This window comes from Plectropomus leopardus, chromosome 12 (assembly GCF_026936395.1).
Source record: "Plectropomus leopardus strain MGB_pleo_1.0 chromosome 12, ASM2693639v1, whole genome shotgun sequence".
Classification (NCBI taxonomy): Eukaryota; Metazoa; Chordata; class Actinopteri; order Perciformes; family Serranidae; genus Plectropomus; species Plectropomus leopardus.
Window position 1 is genome coordinate 24,176,315 of NC_142187.1, and position 16,657 is coordinate 24,192,971.

Here is a 16,657-nt window from a genome sequence, read left to right on the forward strand (position 1 = left end):
ATTCCATTATTCTGTGTTTCTGCACTGAAAAAAAAAAGGGGGGGCGGGGGTAATCCCCACAAAACTGGCAACTAAACCTTTTTTGTTAAATACTGTATTAACCTACATTTTTGTACTTTTGTACACTGGATTTGTGAGTACATTATTTAAAAATATGATTTGAAAAGTCCACTCCCTAAGTACCTGTTCAAGGGCCACTAGATATCCAAATGGGACAAATTTACCCATATCATTTCTATAATTATCTAGTTTTCCACTTCATGTGTTGGTACCAACGTACAGAACTGTATACTGTGATCTGCCTTTATTTTCAGTGATTTAAGTGAAAAGTCAGTATTTGCTCTTCTGACTCTGAAGACTTCAAAGTAAATGCTTCATAACCTGGGGACCCCTCCGGATCCCTGGATTAATTATTTTATCTAAATTTAATCAATTAATTACATCTAAATATCTTATTTATCTGTTTAATTTAATAATGCACTCGTTATCAACCACTGTGTTGAAACAAAGAAATCAAACTCTGCGTCTTTATTAATTTTACCATTATTTATCAAAATTATTTATGTGGCAAAATTTGGACCTGGCAATATGGTTTTTATGCAGGTGCTGCCAGTGAACAGATTCTTGTAGCAGTCAGCCTCACAATGCATGAAGAGTTACACAACTTCAACACTTTTAAAAATAAAATTTATTAGCATCTCTAATGTGTATAAATAAAAACATATATGAAACAATGTATATACGTATGATGTAATGAGTTTAACAATAACAGGGTTACATGTGATACAAAGGAGCAGTCTTTATTTTTAGCCAGTGTATTGTGAGGAAAACTGTACCTTGAAATCAAGCCTTCAAATATGCATACCTAGAAGTTGCAAATCTACATTCTTTGATAAGAATGAAACATAATTCTGTCCGGGGGTGGTAAAAGGGAGAATATCGTATGCAGTTTTGTGTTCCTGTTTCTTAAAATTTTAAATCATCTTTGATTGAATACATTAAAAATTCTGTACTTTTTTTTTTTTTTTTAAGGTTTCACTGACAATGTTGAGGCACAGAGCCACAACACTATTCACACCGACCTTCTCAACGTAACATTACACTCAATAAAAATCCTAAAAAGGATTTCACATCACTCTTTTCCATTTACTGAAGTCACATTGTTCCACAGACTCATAACAAAGGGCCTTTAGAAGAAGCCCTGAAATCTAGGGACAATATGACTATAATGTTAGACACAGCGACAAAAGAAGAGTTAGATACCAAATGACAAATTTAATATGTAACTAACAGATCCGAAAGGATCAAACAAACAACTCGATTTGCTTTTTACTAATGTAACAAGGTTTGTCATTTTCTGCGATGGCTTGCTGTGCCAGGGTCAGAATACCAAGAAGACAGTGAATGGATGCTTTTGTGGGGGGTTAGAGGACTTGGCTCTCTAGGCAAAAAGCAAAGAAAGGAAAAGACCTCTCTTCTTGTGTCACCCAATGTTTTCTATTTGGTCATGCTTTCAACACTCAACGTGTTCAAATGTCTTACAAAACTGACAGATATGCACATAGGACGAATGCTACCTCTGGAAGCTGGCCAGAATTTTACAATAGCCAATGTGATGTGGACTTGTAACAGACCGTTTAATATACACTGCTGACGACTAGAGGGAGAAGCCTACGACCCACTCAACTGTGTGTCAAACTGCCATAGACGAGTCAGTTACAACGTGTGGACTATTATTGGCCATTGTCGCAGTTTTTCCTCATAAATTGAAAAATATCACATTTTAAAAGGGGATAACAACATCCAAGACTAACTGCTTCAAAGTTAAAAAAAAAAAAAAACAGTGGGTAGGTACAAAAAAAAAGAAAAAAGTGGTGTGTCTGCTTTAATACGCAGGTGTACGTGACAGTGAGAGGTTATCGGCACCCAAGGATCATGGCGACCTCATTCAGCCTTATGGAATGAAGGGACTATGTAGTAGATCTGAAAAACGATGGTCTCTGCTCCATCCCAAGTCTTTAGAAGAGTGCAAAGATCCCCTTATTTCCCTGATATATCCGTGTTCTCGCATCCTAAAACTCTGCAAACTCCTTCCCGCATTTTTCCGTTAAAGAAACGCGGATCTCCTCCTCCTCGTAGTCGTCGAAGTTGCTGGTGTCCCCTGGACCTCTGCACTTTGGTATGAAAGGGGCTTCCACCTGCAAGAGCAAGAGAACGGTTTATTTTAACAGGTAGGTTTTATATTTTGTGTCTACACTGCAAAACAGAAAAACACCCATTACAGTAAAACGACAGTAACTGTTTCTCTGAGGACGGACAAACTGTCTCACAGAGAAACTTCAAGAAACTTAAAATTCCTTTTTACAAGTACCTTTCATTGTCAAACTGGCAATAAAAAACACTGCTAAAATACACTGAATATAACTTTTAAGGGGTCAGTTTTTGAAGTTAATATGCTGCCAAAACTTAACAAAGAGAACATGTTTTACAAATGCCCTACAATTTACTGACAAACACAATGTAGTTTGCAAATAAAAAACATGATTAACAAACTAAAGCATGCTGTTTTGCAAATGCAAAATGTACCTATCAAACAAATACGCACATAATCAAGCTTCAGAAACAAACACGTCTTACAAGTATAAAAAAATATATTCTACAAAGACAAAAAAAATAGTCTGACAAAGTCTCTGAAACTATTTTTTCTCATCTTTTTTGTTTGTTTTGAAATCCTCCCTCATCAAAAACAAGTGCACCACCATGAATTTCTTGGTTAAAGGAGAGACTGTCAGAAAGTGTGCACTTTAATCCCAATTTTAACACATTCTGTGTCCCTTTGTTGTTGACAGCAGGCCTTTTAACCCACCTTTAAGTACTGCATTAGAAACAGTTTTAAACACGTGCCTTCAGACATGGTTGGAAGAACTAGTTCATTTTAAGCATGAAAGGTACATAATGTCGTGGATCTTGTTCTGCACCTGCCTGTAAACCTTGACTTTGATAATTGAGATTAACCATCACGACTAAATGGATACCTCTGTTTTTAACCAACTGTTTAGTCACACTGTACGGTTGAATTTTTTGCAGATAATTACTCATCATGTGTTTCTGCATTCACTTGTACACACTCCTTGTTAGAAAGTTGTGATTGGTTGACCTTTTATTGATTAAAACCCTGTGACTGGGAGAGTTTATGAAACAGCATATGGGTCTCGCATTGAAGTTCCTGAGCCTTTTCTACAGGGAAACTCAGTCAAGTGTCGATAAATGTCACTGTCACATCTGTGTACATGTTTACACACTTAGCACTAAGTACCAAGTAATAGTCATATTCTTCGAAGCCACCGCTTGACATGACACAAACTTAAGTCAAAGTTGTCAGTCAGCCTCCCTCAACCCCATATTTACTAAACATGTGGTGTGTTTGGCTGTCAGAGAAAAAGACGATGAAGGTGGAAAGCTACAGAGATATATGGAGCATACAGTACATCAGGGATACACAACATGCTTTGCTTGGGGGGCCCTTTTGTAAAATGACAGGAGGTCAGGGGCCAGTCGCAGCAGCCCCCAACATCTTTCTAGGATTTTTGCACATTTCTAGGATTTTGGCCTGTGGGCCATAAGTTGAGTATGACTGCGGTGCATGGGTGTGTTTGTTTGCTGGTCAAGCCACCTGGAGATAAGTCCTTTTCAGGACAATGAAATGTCTTAAAAACAGGACTCAAAATGTTCCATCATATATGCTTAAATTGGAATTTAATGTAAATTATGATTTTTTTTATGTGTTTGTTATGTTTTTGTGCTTACTTTGCAGCACAGATGTACAAAGTTTGATATTTTCTTATATTTATTTCATGAGTACAATGCGAAAATTTTATGGAAAACTACAGAGACTAAGTCTCATATAATCTCTTTGGATTTTGGACCGCTGGTCCAATAACAGACTATCTATAATGAAAATAAATGTTGTGAAGACAAAGGTATAATCTAAAGATAAGAAAGGGTGAAAGAGTAAGAATATCCTAAAAAAATACAGTCTAGCGTTGTCATACAGCTGTTTAAAGAGCAAAATGTTTTTTTTTCATTGAATAAAAAGGTGTAAATAGACAACTTTTATTATGTTAATAATAAAAAAATTAATACCATCCCATAACAAATCACAGCAATTTACAGATGCTTTTCAAAAAAAGAGACTAATCTAGAGTCCAAAGTTTATAAAACCACAGAATGACTGCATAATGATAAGGTTAAACTGAACCAACAGATCAATGAGCTTCAATCCTGAGCTAATTATCTACTTTGACTAATCGAAGAACTCCATTATCATTGTCATCCTGCAAAATGGCACGTGGCACTGATGGCTCACAGTCAGCAGTGGAGCATGAAAAACAATCCGCGTGACCAGTTGTGAAATCACTGCTAACACTCAAGCAAAACATACTTCGTAAATATAATAATATATATAAATAATGACCATAACACAGGACCATAACTGATTAAAAGTCCTCAGAAAACTTTGCAGCAACAAAAAGTATGAAACAATGCTGTTGGAGCATCATAGCTGGCATAGCAAAAAAATAAAAATAAAAAAATCAATATCAACAAATCAATATCTAATTAACTTGGATTCTTAAAGGGGTATCAGTGTTTGGTGTCACTACAAAATGTGTGTGGTGTCTTACCTTTCTCTCATAGATTGCGATCCAGTCTGTTGTGGCAAACCATTTGTGGCCCTTGATGTCGTTGACGCCGTTCTTCAGGTTGCCGTAACGTTTGGTCAGATCCACCTGCAGCAGGTTTCTCAATAGGTCCTTCAAGTCGGAACTGAAGTGGGATGGGAACCGTACCTAGAAAGAGGAAGAAAGATGTTTAAATATGCGTTTTATGCATGCACACCTAGACCTAACTTATTCTCAAACTACAGGTTGGAAGCACATTTCAAAATAAAAGTGGAACTATAACTAGCTCCATATAGCTACAAGGTAAACATGTAATCATGGTTCCTGATGTTGTTAATTTCGTCCAATTTTGGATCATATTTCTCCTGGAACATGTCCAATTATATTGTTTTTTTCTTTTCCCAGTAGAAAGTGACGCTATTCTTTGTTATAGTCATTTTCCCTCCAATGACGGTGCAAATATGCCATGATGTGGACGACCTGGAAAAGCTGACCAATCATAGCAGAGACAGAAAGACGGGCGCTAAAATGGAGCCTCTCAGATTGAGGGTGAATATAGATAGCTGTCCCAGCACAGACTTTATGTAGAAATATCTAAAAAAAAACTTTAAAAAACTGCTTACCTTCCCAGACACGATCTTCTCATAGATCTGAATTGGTTGATCTGCAAAGAATGGAGGGTAACCAGCTGCCATTTCATAGATGAGGACTCCGAGGGCCCACCAATCCACAGCTTTGTTATAGCCCTACAAGGATTTGAGACAGATACACCTGTAACATCTTTAAAATTCAGAAAGAAACTTCCCAACTCCTCCTATACTTTCAACTAGGTAACACTGAGCAAGAGCGCAATATAACCTCAATGTACAGTATAAAGAAAACACAAACTTGCTAGTGATATTTCTACCAAAATGTCTTCATTTTAGACACGTACTAAAATAAAAAACCTACCCCTTTTATAGTCTGCATACGATACATTTATGCTGGATTGTTCTGTTCTGATTTACTTTATGTAATACACCTTTTTTCAGCCTGACTCATACACTTCAGCTGGTGATTTCCTTGATTTTCCAGAATGCAGCTGTAGGTTTTACTTCGTCAGAAGAGAGAGATGTTTTACAAGGTGGTAAAAATTAAGATCTGTACCCCTTACAAACAAATGCAATGTGTCTTTTTTTGCATGACACTGAAGTTTAACTGAGGCAACAGTGCAACAAAATTGGTGTTGCTTCTTCTTGTTGAGTGGATTTTGTTCTGTATGATTATTCAGCATGGAGAACTTGTGAACATAGAGGAGGGGTAAGAAATTCCTGTCTCCGCTCACAGAGCTGTTTCCTCTCTGCTCACCCGTTATAAACCACTATGCTAAACATTGCTCAACGCTTAACTCAAATTTTATCCCGCTCACTGCTAGCCCATTTTCCTTTTGAAAGAACTTTGTAAACTCTGTTGTTGAATTACAGCAGCCAATTTTCAACAGAAAATAACGAGTGCGCGCAATACACAAATGCAATCTGAGCCGTGCATGCATCAAACTCATGGTGTGAGCAGTACCGAAGTGAAATTGGAGTCAGAGATGAGGCAATAATCCAACTTTAAAATAAATAAATAAATCAAATTTGCTCTGTGCTCCATAGAATATCTTTCCACTCTTCTCACATGTTCCGTTAAGCAGGAATACAAGCAAGTCTAAAAAAAAAAGACTGACTTTTAATAAGGACACTTGAATTGATGTGACATCTGCTTTAAAACTCGTTTGAAGCTGTGCTCGAAACGTCAACATAACTAATCATGGTTCATGTTTTTCTAGTCATTGACAAGAGGAATAATGATAATAATCTGTTTCCCAAAAATGCAATATGTTTCAAAGGAGTTTTTGCTTGAGTACAGAGAAAGTGGAGTGAACATTGTGAAATCTGCAATTGAAAATTACATTATCTATCAATCCATCTGTTCTGACATTAAAAAAAACCCTCCATACTTTGCTGAGAATGATTTCTGGCGCCAGGTACTCCGGTGTCCCACACAACGTCCAGGTCCTTCCTTTTACCCGCTTGGCAAATCCAAAGTCTGTCACCTTCAGGGAGCATACAGAGAATACATGAATAAGTGAAGACAGAACAGCATTTGTTATTTATTCGTTGTTGTTCTAGCTCACCTGAATGTAGCCGTGGTGGTCGATGAGAAGGTTCTCAGGTTTCAAATCTCTGTATATGAGATCTAGCGAATGGAGGTACTCAAATGTCAGCACTATCTGGGCGGCATAAAACCGTGCGTGTGGTTCACTGCAAAGGAAGAGGAGAGAAGTGTGGTCACTTCTTGCTTAAATCTTGAAAACTAATCAATGTATGTTATGACACACAGCAGATAATACCGCAGAAGATTTTTAAACAGCGATAGCGCTTATAGGGCCGCTACAAAGTCCCTTCTTCATGCCTCCTTTACATTTTTACACAAAACCAAACAAGAGCTGCATCTTTTATCTCCTGTGTGTTATTTTAGAGAGCATGCGCGCATCGCGGAGGCAAAAGAGGCGCAACAAGTGTGACGTTTCACACAACATCATTCACTAGTGCAACACACAACATACACATTGGCAGTGCTCTGTATGTAATAACAATTTCAAAACACGGCAAAAACAATAATTTACTATCCCTGTTATATAGTGGCTGATCTCGCCCTCTGCTCGGAGGTTAAGGAGTTCCTTGACCTCATTGTTTTCCCCATTTGCAGAGATTTTTGGCTGCTGTTTTTCTTCTTTGAGTTAGCCGTTAAGTGCTGCTAGTTGCTTTTTAAATCTCCTGTGGTGGGTTACACAAATAACTGGTCATTTAAACGTCACCCCTGTCCTGCCAGCTCTCCCTTTTATACAGACTTTGATTTGACACTTTAACTACCTCCATTGCTGGCTTAAAGGAGGGACAATTCTGCCCGTCCGTTCTACGACAGTACCTTTTACACTCAACAGCCTACCGAGAAAAATATTGATACCACAGGGGAAAAAAAATTGACATTGAGTGCATAAAAATGAAAATTTATATTTATAACGACATCATAACATCACAAGTACGGCTTTTCTTTTCTTGGTTAGTAGCAGAGCACAGCAGACTGTAAACATTAACTTTAAGGCAGCGGGAGAAAGAGCAGCTGGTACCAGTGTATCAATGCTGGCGAAAATGAGACATTAAAACATTTGGAATATTTAAAATTGCCAAAAATATTGATTTATTGATACATATCAACAATCTTACTGAACAAATCTCACCTGAACCTTCCAATTCGTCTTAGGTGTGAGAACATCTCTCCTCCTGGAACATACTCCATCACCATGTACAAATTGGAGTTGTCCTAAGAAAAGGAAAAACACACTTATACCACGCTCCAAACTGAATAAAGGGATTTCAGTTACTAAAAAAAAAAAAAAAAAAGAAAGTACACTTTACCTTAAACGCATACTCAAGTTTGACGAGAAAGGGGAAGCTCACAGCCTGTAATATCCTCTTCTCATTTAGTGTGTGTTCTATTTGCTTGAGTTTCACCACCTGACAGACAGAAAGAGATAAGATGACCTTGTCGGGTAAATCTCACTTACACTAGCAGCAGAGATAGCAAGCACTGAGCGGAAAGGCAGCTTTTAGTTCTTTTTTTTAACTTGTGTTCCCTAGTAACCAACAAGAACAAGTTCTAATGTTATTTTTTTTGGGAGATAAGACTGTATTTGTATTACTGCACATGCCAACACTTTTATTCATTTGAAAACACTTGACACATGCTTCCACTGACCTTCTGCTTGTCCAGTATTTTCATGGCAAAGTATTGCTCTGTTCCTTTGTGTTTCACCAGCATGACTCTCCCAAATGAGCCAGTACCCAGAGTCTTTAATCTGTCAAAGTCATCTAGGCACGTTGTGCTCTGTGAAAATAACACATTAGCCAGTCAAGGTTCCCACACGTTTTCATGATCAAAATTTCAAAACTTTAAAAAGCCCCATTATAAAATATCCATGACCATTCAAAACATATAACACAAACAAAGCGTAAGAGTAGTAGGCCTATACTTAACTCCAAATTTTGATTATTATATGAAAAATAAAAGGCAACCTTTCCCATTATCTAAAACATGGTTATGTCCATATTCACTTCAAATACTTTTAAAAAGTGCAAAGTCAATACACAGCCCTTTCCAAAAGAAATAAGCTTTATGAGCACTTCCTACTGAAACATGTTATATCGCGCTGTCACAACGTTATTGTTCTTGCCCAGGGTTAGTGTCGCAATACACCGGTTTCAGGCAATACTGTACTATATACATTTACTTATCTACTGTATTAAAAAAAACTACAATTGGATGGAAATCACATCTTTATTTCAGTTATTTCCAGAAGGGAGACTTTTTACAAATAGTTTCATTTAAAAATTGTAATTATATTGGCCTACTCAAGCGTTTGTTCAATCAAAAAAACCTTATGTCTAATATGGGAGTTGACTGTGAAAATCTCATACCATTGCAATCCTGAGGGTTAATCAAACATTCAGGTTCCTTTCAGGTTTTCAGGTTTTTCTTGACCGTGGGAACCCTGGCCTGTTCTACAGTTGCAACGGTATGAAATTTTCACGACAGATAACCATCTCAGAAAATATCACAGTTTCACGGTATACAGCATTACACAATTAGCCTTAAAAGAATGAATACAGAAGTTTTTGGGGTCTAGCAAATGCTCTATTGTAATTGAAACTTGACACATTTTTTTAATGGAAGTATGTGTCAAGGGGGGAGGGAGATGTGCAGGCGCAGGAAAGACTCTCCATCGGATTGCATTTTTTTTAATACCACAGATAATGGTCTGATAACCGTCAATTTAAATACTGCAATATACCTTGAAACCAGTTATCACTGCAACCCTAGGTGCAGCTACCAAAAATATTAAGTTTTCATCATACTTACCTGTGGTGGGCATTCCCATTTCCGTAAGAAATCTTCTTTGGCTTTGGCTAGAAACTCTTTCACTAAAAAAAGAGCACAGATGGATACAGTTAGCATTTAGCGCTTGTCTAGTGAAACTAATTGGATTGTTGCCATTAAAAACACATTTGGGTTTTAGATTTTAGTCAAAAAGACCAGATACTAATGTACTAAGAGGTAAAAGGGAGAAACTTTTAGGATGGAAATTAAACTGTAAATCACTGGAGAAGAACATAGGAAAAGTCAACTCTCATCTGGACATACATTAAATGGGATAATAAAAAATAATAATACTAAGACAAATCACAAACACAAGACAACGACATCCACAGGCAGACAAGTAATGTTAAGACACTCAGAGTATTTGTTTCTGTTATTTAGTAGCCTTACTCAAACAGGGAGAGGAAACACAAAACTCAGAATCACAGGGAGGGTTTGCCTGAGCTTCTAGTGCATCACTTAATACAGTTTGGGAGAAGGCTATTAAACACAGCATAAAAAATGGTAATCAAAGACAAACCAATGTATGAAAAATCCAGATTGAGAGAATGTGGATAACAAAAACACAGACTTATTATCAAAGCACACAGTGAAAGAAAAAGCAAGCACATCTAGCAAGTAGTCACACTGAGACCAATGCCGTTCTGCCATTCTGGTCATCTTTTGGAGGAATGAGCATACCAAAAGTCTCTATTGATCACCAAGGTTTTGCAGGAACAATCACCCACATGGATGGGATGATACGGAAGAAAGACAGAGAGAAATATAGAGTTCATGTACATAACAACAAGTATAAACACAATCAACAAACATGAAGCAATATGTAAGTGCGTAAAAGCGACAAGAATGAAAAACAGAGTCGACATTCACCTGAGGAATTTAAACACAGACTGACTGTCTACGGTGGTTTTCGAAGAACAGGTGTATCAAAATGCCATGTCGCCGGAATTCAGTCGTGCATATTAGTCAGATTGACAAGATAACGCTGCAGACTGGAGAACAAAATATTTAAAACCGACTTTATACTACAAAGCTTAAACATTTCTGAATATATAATGAAGGCTTTCATTTCTGCACCTTAAGCTGACAGCTTCACTCCCTATAACAGCTTCGAAATGATGATGACTGCTTTGAGGAAAAAGAGCTGAAAGAATCGACAGAAATTTGCAACCTTTTTAACAATCAACTCATTGTCATTGTTTAAGCATAAATGCCAAACATTTGCCGGTTTTAGCCTCTCGAGGAGGATTGTAAGAAGTTACTACTTTTCTTTGTTTTTTTTAGGACTGCAACTAACCAATATTTTTTGCCATTAACTAAACTGACCGTTTATTTCAGCACTTATTAATTTGGTCAAACCGTCCTTAAATCCAAAGATATTCCATTTCAAATGATCTAAATAAGAGAAAGGCTGTGAAATTCATTTTTGAGATGCTGGAACCATTCAGAATTGTTGCTTGAAACATGACTTAATTAATCAAACAAATAGAGTGCTCCAGTAATGAGTCCTAAAACCTGGAAATGAGTTCACATTTTAGCACGGTTTCCTCGTCTCAAAGTCAATGAGTTTTTTTAATGGGTTTTTGGTTAAATGCCTGAAAAAGGTCTGTGGTTAACACAAGCTTAATAGACTAATGTTTTGCACGACGACATACGACAAAGTCATTAAAAAAACCCACTCAGGAATTTTAAAGTCTTTGTGTCTTTAAAAAGGTAGTTGTTGCGGCTAAATCAGACTACTGAACCTGCACAGACCTTGGTTTGAGCAATTAATCATTATTATATTTCTACAGAAGGAAGCATGCATCTACTGCTTGCTCACCTAGCACCACTCAGCTTGCTAACATTACAGCTCAGCTGAGGAGGACGCCATTAATGTTTACATCTTACTCTATCATGAGCATGAGCCTCTCGTCTATGAGTAGATGCATGCTTCCTTCTGTGCACTGTTACAGTCGTTGACTGTAGTTTGGTACAAAGAAAATAGTTCCTACATGAAACTGCTCACAACAAGGTCTGTGGATAATGTTGAGTATCCGGGTCATGATATCTGGAGAGACATTGCTGTCAAGTTTTTCCATTTTTTTTGGCTCTTTGAGCACCACAAGCTGAGTGCCATATAGTCTGTTCGTACTAGAGAGACAGCTGACTCTACGGCCGATATCTCTAACACTTGGCAACTCACACCAAAACAATCTTGATTAATAAACAGCAATGCAGATAAAAGAAAATATATATTTTTCATTTTAGGGTGAACTATCCCTTTACTATTTCCCATCCAATCACAGACATTATATTTCAAAAAAAAGTTAAATTTATGAGGTCATTTTGTACATGCAAATGTCTCTCCAACATTTTGTACCTAGAGGAACAAACCAATTGTTCTGCAGCCAGCACAGTTGGCCAGCCCTTCCTGACAGCAACGACAAAATCAAGACAAGCAGAACATGCTTTAGTCATGTCGGCCTGTTCTGTTACACTACAGAGGGAAACACAGTACATGAGCTCAGTGAAATAAAAGAGGTGTGATGATGGCAGCTGTTTAATCTTCCCGTGCAAGCGTGACTGTCTCTGTGCTGTTCCAACTGTTTCAGCTCGTGGCAGCTATATACAGTAAACACAGGTACTATGGTGTATATACAGCTCTGTAGGTAACCAGGTCGTCTTGTCAGAGCGGCTACACTCCAGACAAATCTGCAGCTCAGGGCACAGTGTCAGCTTAAACGGGTTTAACAGTTAGCTTGAGCACAGGATCTAAGGATCACAGTTACACTCAAAAAAATGCTTGGCAGTATGGGAACTACAGCTGATCTGATCATCTCTGTCTGCATGAGTGGCTCTATTTGGCACTGTTCACTGTGCCTGCCTGCCTGGTCTCTCTCAACAGGTCAATAAATCTCAGGGGAAGTATTCACTGCATCATAAAGTGACACTCCTTTAAACAAAATCAGTGCTTAACTTAACACAGACAGTTCTTTGCATTTTTCTCATTTTTTGCAAGTTTAAAAATACATGAAAGTAGTTGATTTTAGTGCATAAGTGACTGGTTTCAGGCGGTTACATGCAATTAATTTTGGAAAATATTACACAGCTTTTATCTTTACAGCCAGGTATAGGGAAACATTTGTGATTTATCACACAGGGTGTTCAACGATGACCAGCTGCACACATCAAAGTATATGAGCGCAAAGTAACACTGGCCTAGGCCTAGTTACGTCAAACCTTTCAAAGCTTGTAATACCCCTTATCCTCTGACGAAGGTCTGATGACAAGCTGCTCCAGTCAATGACGAGCTGAATGTGAGAAATGAGCCTTGTGGACCTCTACCACAGCAAGATAAGAAAAAATGGGACTCCAAATAACCCCACAATTCAAGTGTATTTGTCTCAGTGCGTGTGCATATGCCGGGAAGACAGTAGTAGGTCCCACTTTTATGAATGGAAAGAGGGCATTTGTCATTTCTTCACCATATTTGGTCAGGTTGCAGTACAGAGGGAAAGCTTTGTTTATGTAGCCAAGAATAAAATGTGGCATGGAAGCCCGTGGCTGAAACAGTCCCACACTGCCTTCAAGTAAAATTTATACCCCATTTATAACAATTACTCATGGGTTTGTGGTTTATTGCTGCAGATTTAACATCATCAGTACAAAGTTTCAGATAGCTGTGCTGCAGCTTAACATACAGTGATTGTTATTCACATAAGTTGAGGATGACACCACAGGGGAGATGATGAGGTGATGCTAGCCTGGAGACATTATCTTTAGATATAAAACGACTACACTCCTCTGCTAACTGTGTTATGTATGTGTACAGGCCTGCACCATCAAGAGGCAATGAAATGACAGGGGCCTTCTGAGGGCTAATCCCCCCCTCATAGCTAAAGTTAGCAGGCTAGCTGGTCACCAAGCTTGATCCCTCTTGTGATCCAGTTGACATGCAAACACCCCTTTAACGCCTGAAATAATCAATAAGGGGAATTTATCGATAAGCATTGCTGTAAGAGTCTTTAATAGGCTGTTAACACTTCCCCACCCCCCTTGCAGTCAAGAAAAAACATCCACGGGGGTCTTCTTGCTGCTTGCTAACTTAGCTTGCAAATTTTACATGCAAAATCACAAAATTTCCTGCATGTTTTTTTATTTTTTATCACGAACTAACGAGTGTTAGTGGAATAACAGTGCGGGGGATGACGGCCCTCCCCTCTTCTTGAACGTTACTGTAGGGCACTTCATGTGTTATAACAGGCTAGCTACACACTTTGAGTTGCTTTTACGAGTTTCAGACGCATAAATGCAACATAAAACACATGTTAGGCCAAACATTAGCTCAGACTCACCGCTCTCTAGCTCGTTGCCCTTCTTGGCGGTGGCAGCGTTTCCCATGGTGTGGAAGACACGGCTCCGACTGAGAGGAGATGGCGGTGGCTAGCTAACCTTCCTACAGCTGGTATCCCCGAGCTCCTTTAAAAAAAAGCTAAAAACCAAAAACGATATGATTATTGAGTCTTTTTAAGGGAAATACAGTCCAGTATCCCTTCCAGCGGCCCCCCTCTCTCCCTCTGTCTCTCCCTCTCCTTCTTCCCGGTGAAAGATTTCCGCTCCTGCTAGCTCGTCTGTGTGGTTGACATGTAGCTAGCGGTCACTTGTGTTTCGGACTCAGCTGCTCCCCCCCAACCCTCAGCTGCATTCACGGTGTGCTGCTGCTGCTGAGAGGAGCCGGGCTGAGCTGAGATGACTGTGTCAAGATACCAAACTTGTCTTGCTTCCGCGGTTTTCAAGCATCACGATTGCATTCGCAGATAAGGGGATGGCAATTGAGCACTGCGTGACTTTACTCCAGAGGCTAAATATAACTTAGGCAGGCAGGGACGCGTCTGTTTAATTTGTGTTTTTGCTACTAATCCAGCTGTTAATGGCCACAGCTGTATCCTCCCTAGTGTTTCTGCAAAGACTCTTTGAATGCATTCAAAATGTTTGTAAATTAAAAGTGCAAACATGTTTTCATCAAAATCATGCTGAATGGCTAATTTGAGTTATAGTTCCTTGTATTCAATATTCAGTTCCCTTACTTAAGTAAAAGTACTAATACCACTCTGTGAAAATACTCTGCTAAAAGTAAAAGTCCTGCATTAAAACTGTCACCATAAGTAGAAGTAAGAAAGTCTAATCTGGAAAATATACTTAAAGTATGAAACGTGAAAGTGCCTGATTCAGAAAAATCTGAAAATAAATAAATAAAAATTCAAAACTGTTAAAAAAGTGGAAGAAAAGGAAAATGACTTGAGTGTTTATTGAAATAATTACAAAAATACCCCATTCAGGAAAAAATAAAAACACCCCAAAACCTCAATACTATTCTATAAAACAATAAAATACAATACTATTCTGTAAAAAAAAAAAAAAATAGAAAATGTCATAAGTGTTTAAATATGCCAAAGTATCCAATTTAGAAAGATTTAAAAATAGCATACCCCAAATCAAAACTATTCAAAAAAGGAGGAAAAAAAGCAAGAAAATGATGTTTATCAAAATAGTTGCCAATTAATTATCTGTCGATCAGCTAATCAAAAAAATGACTAATAATTTCAGCTGTACTTGTAGAAACGAGTTTATTTGGTAGTTTAATTTGTAACAAAACATATTTTGTGCTCTCTTCTTATATGAAAAAGCAATCATAATTTGTAAAGTTTTCAGATAAATGTAGAGAAGTAAAAATACGATGAAGTACAAGTATAAGGTGGGATGAAAAGTAAGGACTCAAGTGAAGTACAAGAGCTTGGCATTTGTACTGAAGTACAGTACTTGAGTAAATATACTCAGTTACATTCCACCTCAGATTACATCACTGCATTATAATTAGCCAGGCATTCATAGGTCTACATCATATTAACGTTTCAGCTGGTAAAGGTGGGGCTCATTTTAATTAGCCTACCTCAGGGGCTTAAATGCAGGCAGTGCAATTGCACTGGGGCCCCTGGGTTGGTGGGGCCATAAAGAGAGCAGGACAGGCCCCCAGGAAGTACGACAGGCTTTGAGGCCAATTTTGCTAGTGGCCCAGCCATGGATATATTAAGAAAACCTGGTTACAGCATGGAGGCGGGGCCCCATTCATATGAGAGCTGCTCAGGGGTGCATGAAGCAAAAAATGCTCTATTTACATGTTATGAAAGTACCGGGATCTTCTGCATCATGGGACCCATAGAGCATGCCCACCAGAAACTTATGGCATCCGTGCACGGCCAAGTGTGTCTTAGCAGATAACTTCCACCAGCGGAGCTGCAAACCAGTGGTTTAGCATTTTAATAGCTCGAATAGTGATCAAATAATTTCATCTTGTGGCCCTTCAAATGTTATGGAACTGAATGAATTAAATCTTCATATTGAAATGAGATGTTTTGCTGAAGTTCTGTTACTCAGAAAAATATATCCACATACAGATGTCTCTCTCCCAATGTAAGTCAATGGGAAAAGTCTTTCTAATCTTTAAAATGATAAATAAATAAGAGCGGTGCCATTTTTCCATATATGCCCTTGAAAAGGCAAACCCGTCTCCATTATGGTTTTCTTTTCTTTTTGGGGTGTAAATAATAGGTACCAACTTACAACAAAAAAGGTTATATTCTATAGTAAATACTACAAATTAAGTATAAAAAATATAAAAGTGAAATACTGCTTGTTGTGACAACCTTAAGTCATCTGGTGTCAGGTTGGTTGAAGACCATGTTTTAATTCACAAGTAAAATAAATGTATTCACAATGGCAGTTTTTTTGTAATTTGAATGTAAAAAAATATAAAGAAGGTGCTAGCGTGCATAATGGAAGAAAAAAAAAATCAAAATAGATCTTGTTTATCCATAAACCAAACAAAAAAAGCAAGTGGGGAGGGGGTGCAGTGGAAGATCCTGCAGATTCCCCGAATGTTTGTAAATTCTACAAACGCCCCTGGGTGCACCTGATTTGTGCATGCGGGACTGCTGAAAATAGATTTGCTCCATTTATTAATTTGAGCAGATAAA

At 38.0% G+C, this 16,657-nt stretch overlaps 1 protein-coding gene across 1 annotated transcript; it reads right to left on the reverse strand.

Moving 5' to 3' along the window:
• Positions 1 to 670: 670 nt before the first annotated feature.
• prkacbb (protein kinase, cAMP-dependent, catalytic, beta b) lies at positions 671 to 14,439 on the reverse strand. The gene is made up of 10 exons (XM_042497554.2): positions 13,979 to 14,439; positions 9,624 to 9,685; positions 8,463 to 8,591; positions 8,123 to 8,221; positions 7,945 to 8,027; positions 6,838 to 6,964; positions 6,661 to 6,756; positions 5,303 to 5,425; positions 4,683 to 4,847; positions 671 to 2,198 (listed from the first exon to the last, which is right to left on the reverse strand). Exons 1-10 carry the CDS (start codon positions 14,022 to 14,024, stop codon positions 2,073 to 2,075), a joined length of 1,056 nt encoding a protein of 351 aa, XP_042353488.1. The 5' UTR covers positions 14,025 to 14,439; the 3' UTR covers positions 671 to 2,072.
• Between the last annotated feature and the right edge of the window lie 2,218 nt (positions 14,440 to 16,657).

What these genes read in the sequence shown, in the direction of transcription:
- prkacbb (XM_042497554.2), bottom strand. Translation starts at nt 14,024, where the DNA reads ATGGGAAACGCTGCCACCGCCAAGAAGGGCAACGAGCTAGAGAGCG. An exon ending in AACTTGAGTATGCGTTTAAG is followed by an intron (nt 8,028 to 8,122) that starts GTAAAGTGTACT and finishes TCCTTTTCTTAG; the next exon opens with GACAACTCCAATTTGTACAT. An exon ending in TCGCAATCTATGAGAGAAAG is followed by an intron (nt 2,199 to 4,682) that starts GTAAGACACCAC and finishes TTGCTCTTGCAG; the next exon opens with GTGGAAGCCCCTTTCATACC.